This window comes from Osmerus mordax, chromosome 1, assembly GCF_038355195.1.
Source record: "Osmerus mordax isolate fOsmMor3 chromosome 1, fOsmMor3.pri, whole genome shotgun sequence".
Taxonomy (NCBI): domain Eukaryota; kingdom Metazoa; phylum Chordata; class Actinopteri; order Osmeriformes; family Osmeridae; genus Osmerus; species Osmerus mordax.
In genome coordinates this window covers 13,391,925-13,406,802 of record NC_090050.1, presented here as the reverse complement: position 1 = coordinate 13,406,802, position 14,878 = coordinate 13,391,925, and the positions used below count along the sequence as shown (strand labels likewise).

General features: G+C 45.5%; 1 protein-coding gene across 1 annotated transcript; it reads left to right on the top strand.

Moving 5' to 3' along the window:
• Positions 1-4,385: 4,385 nt before the first annotated feature.
• alpl (alkaline phosphatase, biomineralization associated) lies at positions 4,386-14,221 on the top strand. The gene is made up of 11 exons (XM_067233435.1): positions 4,386-4,498; positions 6,180-6,299; positions 7,978-8,093; positions 9,609-9,783; positions 10,702-10,877; positions 11,175-11,315; positions 11,439-11,508; positions 11,650-11,784; positions 12,247-12,438; positions 13,303-13,422; positions 13,850-14,221. The coding sequence occupies exons 1-11, from the start codon at positions 4,426-4,428 to the stop codon at positions 14,119-14,121; spliced, it is 1,590 nt and encodes a 529-aa protein (XP_067089536.1). The 5' UTR covers positions 4,386-4,425; the 3' UTR covers positions 14,122-14,221.
• The last annotated feature ends 657 nt before the right edge of the window (positions 14,222-14,878 follow it).

Sequence of the window (14,878 nt, the reverse complement as noted above, 5' to 3'; positions counted from 1 at the left end):
TGACATCTACAGGATAAAGAAGAAAAACGTATCATAAATTAGATGAAGTTTGGTGGCAAATCAATTACCAAGCATTAAATTGCATAGCCTAACTACTAAGCAGTCTGTGATTATTGTGTTTATACAATAAAGAGATTGGTATTCTAACGAATAGAGTGTGTAAGCTATTATAGGCCTAATACAAATACGCCTGCGTGTAGCCTAATAACAATTCTCTCTCAGTAACATCATTGTGACTAGGCTGATACGTACAATATCTTGTGAAGAGCGGGGATTTCTGTTCTATTTCAACTGGTGAAATTTGTGAAGTCTCTGTCGGCTGGACCAAAAGGCGGCGCTCACGAACTAGACAAGCCGGTGATAGCGGCATCATTATTTATAGGCTTCTCTCCGTTCTAGGAGGCAGACCGCTATTCTCAACCCTAGTGGCTGGACAACAGTTGTGTTATAAAAAGGATTTGCAAAGGAGTGTCAGAAACACATTGATTAAAAGGTACACGTGAGAATCACGGACCGGATTGTTTGCCGCAGACGCTAACGTTCGGTAGAGTAAGTATTTGGACATTTTAACTTTAAATACAAGTGCGGGGTCTTGCTATGTTGGTTATGGAAATGGAAAGCTTATGTTACCCGAGCATCCCGCTGAACATTTAAATTGCCTAATTGGAACAGTTAGGCTACAGTTTCACGCATCCGACACAGACAGAGCTCAATATGAGCTGTCGCCAATTGCACGTTATAACGTGCGATTGAAATGTAGGCTATACAATTGTCTTTGAAGGCGATCCTATTTAAAGTTTTTAAGGTAACAGATCCGTATTGAAAACCTCGGACACAATTAAACTCACAAAGCAATCGTGTTATCTCTTATGTAGGCCCACCATAATTTTGGTTTTCCGTTGTATTTTTCCAAGAAAATACAGTTTTCCAATTATTCTTTTCATACATTGTAGGCAGACTAGGCTATACTGACCTATCTATCGTGTTGACGTGAGACTAGGCTAACTGAGGGGTGAAAAGCCAAATTACTCATTCGTGGGGCATTCAGGCATTGATACTGGAAGAGGCTTTTGGCATAGCCTAATACATGTTTTCCAATTGTGAGTGTTAGGCTATGTGACCAGTATCAGTACACACCTCCCTTTAAAATTAAATGGTTAATGGAAAACATATGGATTGGTCCGTAAATGTGTCGTCATGTTCGTGTTTAGATTCGGGTTATTCATTTCTTTGTGTAATCATAACCTCCCTCTTAATAGCTCCCATGCCGTTTTATGTGTTTTTGGTCTTTTGATGTTCATTACAATTGTTTATAAGAACTTTCACTAGACTAGGGCTAACCATTCCCCCAACAGTGCCTTGCAACTCCAGTACGAAGGCTGATCGGCAGATGTTTGAATCAGGTTATAAAGTCGGTACCCAAGATGAAATGAGTCAATTTTCTGTTCCTTTTTAAATGGGGATCCGATTTCTTTGCAGGTAAATTGCCAATCATGGTTTTGCATTTTAATGCATTATAATTCGTTTTCACGGAATTCATAAATGGAAAAACATTTTTACAGCATCCACCAACTTCAGTTAAAGTTTGAATCACGGCTTGAAGGCTTAAAAACATTAGCATTCAAGTACACAATGAGACAAAACAGAGACTGTGAGGGTAACAAAATATCTGTAATAGGAATGTGTTTTGGGAGGATCTATGTGAATGAGGTCAGTTGGTGTTTTCCCAGGATGGAGAAGCCTCTCTCTGGGCCCTGTGTTGACCCATGCTAAGCCTAATCCTGAGAGGGCGGTGTGTCTGAGCGAATCCTCTCCACTCACCTCCACACTCCCAAAGAGGAGTAACACAAACCACTAGCTCCTATCACAAACTTTGGCACAGCTGCCAGAAACGCCGGAGAACGGGCCTCTCCGTGGATCTGGGGATTTAACCATTACAGCTCCGACCTCGTCTACCAACCTTCTGACTTCGAAGGCTCTGCAGCGCGAGCAGGCAGGTCCCGTTTTGGGACGTGAGACTCTGGGGTCCTAAAGAGCTCAGCTCTGGGGGAGAGGATGAGTCGAGAGGGCCTCCATGTGGTTGTGACCACCCTGCTGTCGGGGCTTCTTCTGGTGGTGGCCCTGGCCCTGCTCTGCTACTTCACATGCAGGCTGGCCCCCAGGGTGCTCCCCCTGGGGGGGCCCATGCACTTCTGATAGCCGCTCAAATACAGCCCACACAGAGACCGGTGGACCGGGTCTGACGCACGGTAAAACCGTAGCTCCGTGAGACGGGGGGATACCTAGGTTACAAGCTAGTTCCATAGCAGTGAGACAGGTGGTACCTAACTCTATGCAGTGAGACAGGTAAGATTTTGTGGATAAGCCTTACCTGCTTCTATTTGTACAATATGTCCAAGGCGAGGATAAATAATTTGTTTTGGCAAGTTGATTAGCAGTTTAAATGGCATTGGTCATGGAGATTAGAATTCATGATTGTGTAACAGAATGTTTAGTCCTGGTTTTCCAAAACAACTATTGTTATAGAAAAGTGCATACACCCCACACACAGGCCAGTAGACCAGGTGTGACAAACAGTACAATCCTAGCCTCCTGTGGGGATACTTAGGTTACACGCAATCCCTATGTAGAGTGAGACAGGGTGATACCCAGCTCTATGTAGAGTGAGACAGGGTGATACCCAGCTCTATGTAGAGTGAGACAGGGTGATACCCAGCTCTATGTAGAGTGAGACAGGGTGATACCCAGCTCTATGTAGAGTGAGACAGGGTGATACCCAGCTCTATGTAGAGTGAGACAGGGTGATACCCAGCTCTATGTAGAGTGAGACAGGGTGATACCAAGCTCTATGTAGAGTGAGACAGGGGGATACCAGCTCTATGTAGAGTGAGACAGGGTGATACCCAGCTCTATGTAGAGTGAGACAGGGTGATACCCAGCTTTATGTAGAGTGAGACAGGGTGATACCCAGCTCAATGTAGAGTGAGACAGGGTGATACCCAGCTCTCTGTAGAGTGAGACAGGGAGATACCCAGCTCTATGCAGAGTGAGACAGGGTGATACCCAGCTCTATGTAGAGTGAGACAGGGTGATACCCAGCTCTATGCAGAGTGAGACAGGGTGATACCAGCTCTATGTAGAGTGAGACAGGGTGATACCCAGCTCTATGCAGAGTGAGACAGGGTGATACCCAGCTCTATGCAGAGTGAGACAGGGTGATACCCAGCTCTATGCAGAGTGAGACAGGGTGATACCCAGCTCTATGTAGAGTGAGACAGGTGATGCATATGCTTCATGTAGAGTGAGATAGGGTGATACCCAGCTCTATACACTAAAAAGACTGGAGGGATAAACTTTGTAGATTAGTTTTTTTTTTATTGCATCATTCATGGAGAATAGAGGTCGTGTTTGTGTACCCCTGGGTGTAGTTTGAATCTCCTTAAAATAAATGGTTCTGGAATATAACAAAGTAAAAAAAAAAAATCAATGAGAGATAAACACTTGGCCAAATCCATGTGGTTTCCACCATCATGGTACAATGCACAACCAAGCATCAAGGCTGAGGCCTTTCTATCCTTAAGTCCTAGCACGTTTAGGTCATTTTTAAGGACATAAATTTCCCTCCTCTAATTGTGGATGGAGGCGTCTTTCCAGTCAATCATTTGGTGTTAATCGGCTTTGCTATGGTCATTAAACCTCTCACTACCATGTCACACAATCCCATTAAAGCGACCTTGACTATACCCCGGGGGGAGGGGGAGGGGGGGAGGAAGGGGATGTAATTATAGATGAAAGCATGGCTGCCGAGCACCCACAGGAGCCTGTTGAGACTGCTTACATTCACCGTGAGGGCCTGAGTTGACCCCCACCAGGTCTCTGCTCGGACCTCTGTTTAGAAGGGAAATGGCAGAGTGGTCTGGCTGGCTTCCACCCCCAGGCCAAATGCTTATTGCTTTCTTTCAGTAGTATGAATGAGTTAGGGGGATCATGTAGTTTTAGCTTCATTTCACTGTAATGTGGTCTGTTCCCAGGAGGGCTTGTCTCTTGTGTTTGATATCAAACCGTTCTTTCCTTTATTGAGAAACTACTCTGTAGACGGACCCCACACGCTTTTATCTTCTTTCATCAGCTCTGTTTTGATCAGTTCTTGCTTTCTGTCTTGTAAATTTCATCAACATGACATTTAATAAAAGTCATGGTATTGTTTTGAATAAATGTGTGTGTGTGTGTTACAGTGTATCTCATGGGAATCACAATACAATCAAGTCAAAGGCAACATTCCCTGTGTCAATATGAACGATTATTTTATCTGTAATATCCCTCCTCTCTTCTCATCCTCTCTCTCTCCAGCGGATTAACGGTTTGAGACGACGTGGCAGGTGACGGTTACCCTGGGTAACACTGGTAACACACAGACACAACGCGATGAAGGTGAATGTCTGGCTTCTCTTCTGCTGTGGCCTAGTCTGTGGAGGCCCGATCAAGCCAAAGTTCCCTGGTAGGTCTCACTCAAATCCAGTCAAATCCATGTTTAGTCTTTTTACAAGCAAAGGGCTTCACAAATGCCCACATATCACTACCTATAACCCACCTGAACCCTCAACTGCACACCTGGATATCAATCTCTGCTTTTCCTAAATCTTCCAATCACCAACCTGAAATCCACCCAGGTACCTTCTCTCCAGACTAATCTTTCTGGTATAGTCTTATCAAGGAAGTGTCTTTATCTATAGTTTCAGTGTCCGGCTATTACCGCTGAGGAAGGCAGAGCCAGCACCCTCAAAGTAGGGCAGACGATAGGGCTTCCTCAGCAAAGTTCTCCTCCAACAGAACCCTAGCCTGTTTCTCCTCACAAACGCCCAGAACTACAAAGCTTTTGGGAATGATGTTTTGTTCTTCTTTTAAGTGGATCCAGAATCGTGTAAAAGTGTAAACAAAGGAAGTTTTTTGATGCTGTGGTTTGGAGCTGTTATCTGTGGAAGAACACATGGGAGGACAAACAATAATGAAGGTGTTGCCAGGTCTTTGAAATTGACCTTTCACCCCCCCCCCTTCCTGTTTGGTTCGAATTGTATATATCTTTTCTTCTTCTAGGAAACAATTTCTTAGCTTAAATCCAACAAGATGTGTAGATATATGCTATGCCTCTTAAATGCATTTTATATGTTCATCGTATGCAACTTCCTGCCAAAGTAAATTCCATGTTTGTGTAAACTTACGTGGTGAATAAAGCTGATTCTGAGATCTGGGTCTATTTGATAAATATGTTTATTTTGACAGCAGAATCCCTGTGTATAATATTATTTGTTACAGTAACTGATAAGGTGGCTACTCTGAACGAAATGTCATACATATACTGTGGAAGCCTGGATATAATCAGAACATGTGATACTCTTAAGAAGCTTATGTTCTGGAGATGTCACAATTACTTTGGTTCAAAGAGTAGCATAGTGTCATTACAGTAATGTATCTGAGACTGGTGTGTATGTAGCGATGTGTCTGTATGTGCTTTTGTGTAGAGGTGTGTGTCTTTCTGTAGGTATGTGTGTGTGTTTGTAGAGGTGTTTGTGTGTGTGTAGGTATGGCTGTGTGTGTGTGTGTGTGTGTGTGTGTGTGTGTGTGTGTGTGTGTGTGTGTAGAGATGATCATGTGGTTGGTCCCGAGATCCCCATGCTATTTTTTGTTCATGTTCTCATATTCAGAATGTGGACCAGAAATAAGTAACAACATAACTGTTGTTAAGACCTGTGGTGGTTGATCACCAGTTTCAGGCCAGCAATGAGCAAACCTCCAGCAAGTTGTTCCTAGAATAAAGAAAATAATTAAGCTACGTTGACTAGTTTCAGCATTTTCTGCAGTGAGTCCCTATAACACGTTAACAATTGTTTTTCTCTTTATGGACATGTAATTAATTTACATGTCATGTGTTTTTTAGGGCAGTGTGCTGACAAAATGGAGCCCAATTGTTTACGCGTCTCCTAAACATGTAAAGATAAGATTTTGTAAACAACTATTCATCAGTCTTTTAAAAACCTTTCCCCGGAAATGTACTTTTGTTTTCCCCCCTGCAATGGGCGTCATGGTAGTAGACTTGATCCCATGGTGGATTTGTTGTTCGAGATCCCATGTGTACAGCACCTCGATTCAAAGCTGACCCCAATTCCCTCCCTGTGACACAGACCAGGAGAAAGATCCAGTCTTCTGGAACAACTGGGCTCAGAAAACCCTAAAGAATGCCCTCACCCTACAGACGCTCAACCAGCAAATGGCAAAGAACCTCATCCTCTTCCTCGGCGATGGTAAATTCTGACTTTTTGACCCAATAGAAAACATCTTGAATGTCAGTAATACTGGAATTATGTAATGCACTGTAAAGGGTTCTGAGTACAATATGCAGATTGCTTTGCATGCTTTTTACAGATTATCTATCTTGGTTGTTGTCGGCCAGTGATTTCATGGGACGTGAGCGCATGCCTCTGTGACCAAAGCTTGTCAATCTTCTGCCAGGTCTTTGTCCCTCATGGTAGAGGAGATTATGTATAATTCGGAGACTAAGAATCATTTAATCCAGGCAGAACATTGACTAAGGTGGATTAATGTAATCTGGTTACACTTCTATAAGATGTTGTGGCTTTTATCTAATTCTACACGGGTTAACGGACGGTGAAACCGAGTGCTTGACAACACTATCAATGATAAACCAGTCTTGTGCTCTATTAGAAACAAACAAAAACGCCATTGTATGGAATGAGTTCTTCGAAAGCTTTGAAAGAAAGGAACTTTGACCACCACAACTCTATCTCAACTGCTGTATAGGATATTTGTAAGTACAGCAAATCAACGTCGCTACAACTGTATCATATTCCTCTTTAGTGCATCGGTAGAGTTCAAATATAACAGCTCAGTCAGCCATTCAGCTGAAGCATCATGGACCTCAAGTCTGTGTGTGTCTGCGATGGCTTCCAGAGTTAGACGCATGTGAGGATGGCATAGCTCAGTGGTTAGAGCACGGTTAGTTGCGTCTTGGAGCAGTGTGAGATGGAGATGAGGGTGCAGGCAAGTGAGGTTCGACCCCTTTAGAGGCTCATGGAGTCGCTCCTCCACACAGGTTAGTCTGGCTGCGGCCGGTGGACTGACGGCTGTGGTTGTGTGAGGCCTGCTGGGGTGAACGCTGAGAGGCCGTGGGGAAGGGGGGGCAGCCGCCTCGCGCTCCGCCAGCACAGCACGGTGACTTTGGACCAAGGGGAAAACAAAAGGAGGCGCTACTGAACGAGAGTTTGTCATCTCTCCCTCTCAGTCCCCCCTGCCTTAAGGAAAACTGAGTTGTCATTTCAAATGTCATTTAATGTGATGGCATTTTTGGTTGTCTTTAAAAATATATACCCTATATTGCCAAAAGTATTCGCTCGTCCGCCTTCACACGCATATGAACGTGAGTGACATCCCATTCTTAAACCATAGGATTTAATATGATGTCGGCACACCCATTGCAGCTATAACAGTTTCAACTCTTCCAGGAAGGCTTTCCATAAGATTTAGGAGTGTGTTTATTGGAATTTTTGACCATTCTTCTAAAAGTGCATTTGTGTGGTCAGACAGATGTTGGACGAGATGGCCTGGCTCGCAGTCACCGCTCTAATTCATCCCAAAGGTGTTCTATTGGGTTGAGGTCAGGACTCTGTGCAGGCCAAGTTCTTCCACACCAAACTCGCTCATCCATGTCTTTATGGCCCTTGCTTTGTGCACCTGAATTCAATGATTTGGATAGCTGAGTGAATACTTTTGGCAATATAATGTATATTTTATATATTTTTACAATGGTTAATAATACCATGTGAAAACATAACTAGTTTCACTAGTGTAAATGGAACATTTGTGTGTGAGATGGAATTGTTGAAATCATGCATGGAAAGTTGAGACGCGCCATCCAAACATGTTATCTTTAGGGTCTGATGTTTTTTTAATCTCGGTTTGTAGGAATGGGCGTTGCCACAGTAACAGCAGCGAGGATCCTGAAGGGCCAGTTGAGTGGGAAGAGTGGAGAGGAGACCCAGCTGGAGATGGATAAGTTCCCCTACGTGGCCCTGTCCAAGGTGCTTCACCTTCTCCTCCTCCTCCACCTCCTCCACCACCTCCTCCTCCTCCTCACCTCCTTCTCGCTTCTTCAATCTTCAGTAATAACTTCCTCGTAGTCGATCTTTAGCTTTGGAGAGTAACCCCTCCCCCTCCTCTTCTTCCTATCGCCCCTGGCCCCAGTGCCCTTGTTAGATGTATGCCTTTGATGTTGCTACTTTACTAGGAACATACAATGTTATTACTCGACCAGGAACATACTATGTTATTACTTTACTTGGAACATACAACGTCATTACTTCACTGGGAATGTAGGATGTTATTAGTTTACTGGGAACATCAACAGTTCTCCTATACTTAATGGAGACAGATAGTGTTGATCGTAGGTCTCAACGAGTTGTCGTGATGATTTATGTCTTATCAACCTTGAACTGTCTCGTCTATAACCCAGTCATGTTCGGGGTCTCCTGTTTATCTAGGTCCGGTTATGGAGATCACCCGTCTTGGTTTACTAGTACCTCCTTGTAAATAAGGATTGTTTTCTTATCCTTTTTACCTTTGAATAATACTACACCAAACCAACTAAAGTAACCAAAGGTCTGTTCCCTTCTGGTCTCCCTTCTTTGGTTTTGAACAATATTATACCTATACGGGAGTAGTCTGAACAGTTTGATACAGTGAATCTCAACCCTTCACACGTAAATACACCAGGTAGACACGTCATTGCTATATGTCTAAATCACTGGTCGTGATTCCCAGGGACTCACCTTTGTCTTGGCGTGGTGTATCCCTTAGATCTGGACGAGGGCTCTGACTTATGTTGTGTTGTACCTATGTAGTATATGAACTTTAATAGTCTGTCTAAGTGAGGACGGACAACAGCTGTCTTTTATCTTTTATTTAATTAGTAGAAAACAATACAGTTTATATCTCCATTATGGAGTACCTTATTTCCCCGTTATGGAGTGATTATATTTAATTAAAAAACAATACAAGTTATATCTCCGTTAAGGGGAGCTTAATATGTCCCCATTAAGGCCCCATTCTTTATAAGTTCTTAAAACTAGATAACCCCCTTTGTATGAGGTATGCTTCTAAATTCTCTGTATCCGATTGAATAGAGCAAGCTAAGAGAAAGTAAGAGAGTGAGCGAGAGTGCTGCTCTAACATTGACATACACATCATATTTATATGCTTTATACTGCTTGATGTGCCCAGACGGATAAGACACGTCTCTCCTAATTTGGGTCATGCCGGGCACCTGTTCCTGTGCACAGGAAACCTAGACACATTCCTCTTAATTTGGGTAAGGGATATGACACGTGAATCCGGCTGGCACATGTACTTCTATGCAAGCAGTTTCTAACATATCATGTCTTCTAAGAAACCTTTAGCTTCCTGTAGTTTCTCTATGCAAGCAGTTTCTAACACATCCTGTCTAAACTCCTTCGACAATAGTAAACAGAGCCCACTCTCCAGTACCAGTCAGATTCCAGTATGCTTACTGTAACTCCCCGACCTTTTGACCCCTCCAGACATACAACACCAATGCCCAGGTGCCGGACAGCGCGGGCACCGCCACAGCATACCTGTGTGGGGTGAAGGCCAACGAGGGCACGGTGGGGGTGAGCGCAGCAGCGGTGAGGGCTCAGTGTAACACCACCCAGGGCAACGAGGTCACCTCCATCCTCCGCTGGGCCAAAGACGCAGGTGAGGAGTTGTGCTGTCGCACACCTGTAATCTGCTATCTCCCCTCCTCTTCCCTGCTCTCCTCCTGTCCTCTTCCCTGCTCTCCTCCTGTCCTCCTCTTCCCTGCTCTCCTGCTCTCCTCCTCTTCCCTGCTCTCCTCCTCTCCTCTTCCCTGCTCTCCTGCTCTCCTCTTCCCTGCTCTCCTCCTCTCCTGCTGTCCTCCTCTTCCCTGCTCTCCTCCTCCCCTCTCCTTCCGGCTCTCCTCCTCCCCTGCTTTCCTTCTCTCCTCTTCCCATGCCCCTCCTCCCCTCCTCTCCTGCTCCCCTCCTCTCCTCCTCCCCTGCTCTACGTATGCCTGCTGCAGCCCTGCATCCAGTGAGAATAAAATCACTCAAAGGATCGTATTTCAGTGTGCAGGAATTCATTACATATGACCTCAGTCCACCTTCCCATGCCTGGCTTCTATAGCTTCCTGTAGATAACTTATCTTTGGTCCACAGACCCAGCCTTGGGTTCAGTTGAATCAATACTGGGTAGTGAGTAGAGGGCTTTTGATGCATCTCTCAAGGTCAGGTGTGAGCTGTGCTTCATGGCTCACCTGACCGACTCAGAGACATGGGAGGAATGAGAAGGACTTTGTCTACGGGGTCATTAGGTCACAGATAACAAGGGAGAAGGGGGACAATCGTTCCTCACAGACCACAGCAGACAAGCCCTGACCCCCCGACCCGCAGTCCTCATACATACTTACGCATTCACACACACACACACACACACACACAGACTTCTGACCCCAGCCCTCACACACACACACACACACACACACACTTCTGACCCCAGCCCTCACACATACTCACACACATACAGGGTCCCACAGATCACTGACCCATAAACAGTCCACCCCATCAACTTATGTTGCTCTGTCGTTGACCAATAAAGGCAAGTCTGTGGGAATCGTCACAACAACGCGGGTCAACCATGCCACGCCCAGCGCAGCCTATGCCCACTGTGTGGACAGGGAGTGGTTCTCCGACAACGAGATGCCAGTCGAGGCTGTGGAGGCCGGGTGCAAGGACATCGCCAGGCAGCTGTTCGAGAACATCCCCAACATTGATGTGAGTCTTGTAAAAAAAAATACTTTTTTCTATTTTTACTGAAAATGTATACTGTGTCATTATCAAGAAGAGGATGGTTTATTTGAGCAATTTCTTTTAAAATCTTGAATTGTTGTTGCCGTTATTTGACCTCTTCTCCCCCTCCACAAACACCTCCCCCTCCACACACACCTCCCCCTCCACACACACCTCCCCCTCCACACACACCTCCCCCTCCACACACACACCTCCCCCTCCACACACACACCTCCCCCTCCACACACACACACCTCCCCCTCCACACACACCTCCCCCCAGGTGATCATGGGAGGAGGGAGGAAGTACATGTTCCCCAAAAACATGTCGGATGTGGAGTACCCTGGAGACAAGAAGCAGACTGGGACTCGTAAGGACGGCAGGAACCTGGTCCAGGAGTGGACCAACCGCATGAAAGACAAGGTGAACAATAGGAACATCTCAGCTCTGTGCTTGTTCCTCACTAACACAACATCTGATGTCTAATACCCTTAATATTGTGTTTAAACTCTAAACTGATATTACATCCAAACTGGTTTCCTACAGAACGGCCAATATGTATGGAACAAACGTCAACTCCTGTCACTGAATCCTAACAATGTAGATCATATTTTGGGTGAGCTCCTGGATACATATTTAATTTGGGAATAATTTTGTAATCTATAGATGATTAATTACAATGAATTACTGCTGATAACCCCCTATCCTTGTGTGTCTGTTGTCTCTGTGTTCCTTCCTGTCTCCCTGTTCCCTCCAGGTCTGTTTGAGCCGGGAGACCTGTCCTACGAGCTGGAGAGGAACCAGGACACAGACCCCTCCCTGACGGAGATGGTGGAGGTGGCCATTAAGATCCTGAAGAGGAACCCTAGAGGCTTCTATCTGCTGGTGGAGGGTGAGTGTGATACCCCACATGCTCCATCTAGTGTCTGATTGGTTTAGAGGAACAGGAATATTAAGGAGGGGTAGGGGATGGGTTTCAGGACCGGGACTGAGGCTGGGGCCGGGGAAAGAATCAGGTGTGTGATGTCGATTGGCTGATGAGCATCAGGTGTGTTTATAAGATGGAAGATGGGATTTCCGGTGTGGGAGAGAGAGATAGGAGGAAGGGAAAGCGAAAGAGGGAGAAAATGGAGAAAGTAAGATGAAGAGGGAGAAACAGAGGGAAAGGGAGGGAGAGGGGGATGCAGAGGGAGATTGAGAGAGAGAAAGAAAGAGCAGACAGGGATACAGGCCAGGGAAGAGAGACAAGGGGCAAGACAGAGGAGAAAGGGAATTCAATGGGAAAGGGAATTAAATGGAACTAAATGGAATTGTATCAAATTGGATTGAACTGAGTGGAGCTCTTGGTTGACAGGCGGGCGCATCGACCACGGGCACCACGAGGGCAAAGCCAAGCAGGCGCTTTACGAAGCGGTGGAGATGGACCGCGCCATCGGCATGGCCGGCCTTATGACCAGCATCCACGACACCATGACCGTCGTCACAGCGGACCACTCGCACGTCTTCACCTTTGGAGGGTACACGCAGAGAGGCAGCTCCATATTTGGTACGTCAGGGTCGAACACAGACCCAACCGTCACTGCGGTTGGGAATATGGCATCCACCGTGGTCATGCGTTGTCGATTTGAACTGGTAAAAACACAGTGCTGAGCACTGGAAGGAACGTTTGGCAGGGGAAATCTTGATTTTGAGCTATTTTGCTAACTTGAGCTGTACCTATCTAGCTAGCTTTCTGGACATTGAGACAGACTGCTTGGAATCAAAGAGAGCCGGCAACTCATTTAGTCAGACAAATTAGGTTTCTGAAGGAATGAATTAATTTCTCGGCTCTGGTCTTATAATAAGAAGTACTTTGTGTAGGGTAACTTCTGGTGTATGTGGTTCAATTTCTGTCTGAAAATCTAATTTTCCAGATGGAATAATAAAAACTTAGCTAGAAACTGAATTATACTGCTCTGAGGTCATGTTTGAGATTTTTACATTTCATTTAATTATCTGAATCTTTCATCCAAAGCGACAAACATGGTGCATATCGAAAGTTACCTTTAGTTAGAATCCTTTAGTCGCCACAGCGGGATGGGTTTGAATCCATCCTCGGCCCTCTGATGCCTCTCTCTCTCTCTCTCTCTCTCTCTCTCTCTCTCTCTCTCTCTCTCTCTCTCTCTCTCTCTCTCTCTCTCTCTCTCTCTCTCTCTCTCTCTCTCTCTCTCTCTCTCTCTCTCTCTCTCTCTCTGCCTTTCCTGTCACGCTTCCCTTAAAAAATCTAACTTTCATGCTTGTCCAGTCAAGCATGAAAAATGCCCAGAACTGTATCTTATGAAGAAAAAAAGAGAAGCGCACAGTTCTAACAGTATTTCAGCGCTCGTAGCTCCTCCTACCCCCACCTGACCCTGGTGTTCTGAATCTTCAGGCCTGGCCCCCATGGTGAGTGATTTGGACCAGATGCCCTTCACCTCCATCCTGTACGGTAATGGACCAGGCTTTAAGATCACCAGCGGAGCCCGGGAGAACGTGTCCACGGTGGACTACGGTGAGCACCAGAGCGACGGCTCACTCTGACCCTGGCACTGTCAGCACAGGCACTTCATGGTTTTGGTGTCAGAGGTTATGAAAGTCTCTCTTGCTCCTCTTTTTCTAACCATCATGGTCTCCCTCTTCCTCTGTTTTTGTCTCGCTCTCTCTGTCTGTGTGTCTGTCTGTCTGTCTGTCTGTCTGTGTGTGTGTGTGTGTCTCACTCTTTTTGCATTCCTCTCGCTCTCTTTGCACGACCTTCCCCTCTTCATCATTCCCTACTTATACCCTCTCTCTCCTCTCTCTCTGCATTCCTCTTCAATTTTAACCCTAACCCTTATCACTCACCCCATTTATACCATCTTGATCTCTCTTTCTCTCTCCCTGTCTGTCTGCATTCCTTTGGGTGTCTGACCATGACCTTTCCCTGCTCCCCCCTCCCTCAGAGCACAACGACTACCAGGCCCAGTCAGCAGTCCCCCTGCGGTACGAGACCCACGGTGGGGAGGACGTGGCCGTGTTCACCAAGGGTCCCATGGCCCACCTGCTCCACGGGGTCCACGAGCAGAACTACATCCCCCACGTCATGGCCTACGCCGCCTGCATCGGCCAGAACCGAGACCACTGTCTGTCAAAGAACAGAGCCAGCAGCCCCACCCTGAGCCTGGTCCTGCCCAGCCTGGCAGCCCTCCTCACAGTCGCACACCTGCTGTGCTGACCATAAGCCCTTCCCCCCCGCCCCACCCCCCTTACACCCCAAGCCCACTCTCCTCCTCCACCCCTAACCCCCCCCGCACACACTGCCCTCCTCCACCTCTACCATCCTACATCAACTCAAATATATGTAGTACACTTTTATCCTCCCTTCTATGTTCAAATATTAAATATGTGTCTTTTTTTAACAAATTCTGTACAGTTTTGGAGCTTGGGACCACTAGGGAATTTCAATGTTAGTGTTTGTGAGTCAGACATAGGGTGATCTGTTGGAAATATCCCCATGTTGTGACAGGAGGTTCAGTACAACTGGCTATAAATCAGGCTGTTTGTATTGTTCATATTTCTGTCAAAAACACATGTTTTTTTGTGACCTATCACATAGTATCTTTTATGAGATTTTTCATTATAAAATCCATCCTCCTGAATCCTAAATGAAGGTTGCTTTTGGCACTCTAGACGTGAGGTTTTAACAGATGTGTGTCGACACAGATAAACATTAGAGATTTAAAGATCACTAAGTAAACTGTAATTCACTCGTGATTACCTAGTTACACTTATGATTTGATGTGGATTCTTTATAAGCCCCTCCTTAGAGATCTATAATGGCAATGTAACAGAATCTACCTCATTCTCCTCCATGGAATCCCTAAATAAGCTTCTGGTGTCATCACAAAATAACAAAATATGTTACAAAACAAAAGCTATTTGAATGTATTTTGAAAAAATTATACTTTTAAAGTTTTTTTTAGGTATGTACA

What these genes read in the sequence shown, in the direction of transcription:
- alpl (XM_067233435.1), top strand. Translation starts at nt 4,426, where the DNA reads ATGAAGGTGAATGTCTGGCTTCTCTTCTGCTGTGGCCTAGTCTGTGGA. An exon ending in AGAACATCCCCAACATTGAT is followed by an intron (nt 10,878 to 11,174) that starts GTGAGTCTTGTA and finishes ACCTCCCCCCAG; the next exon opens with GTGATCATGGGAGGAGGGAG. An exon ending in CAATGTAGATCATATTTTGG is followed by an intron (nt 11,509 to 11,649) that starts GTGAGCTCCTGG and finishes TGTTCCCTCCAG; the next exon opens with GTCTGTTTGAGCCGGGAGAC.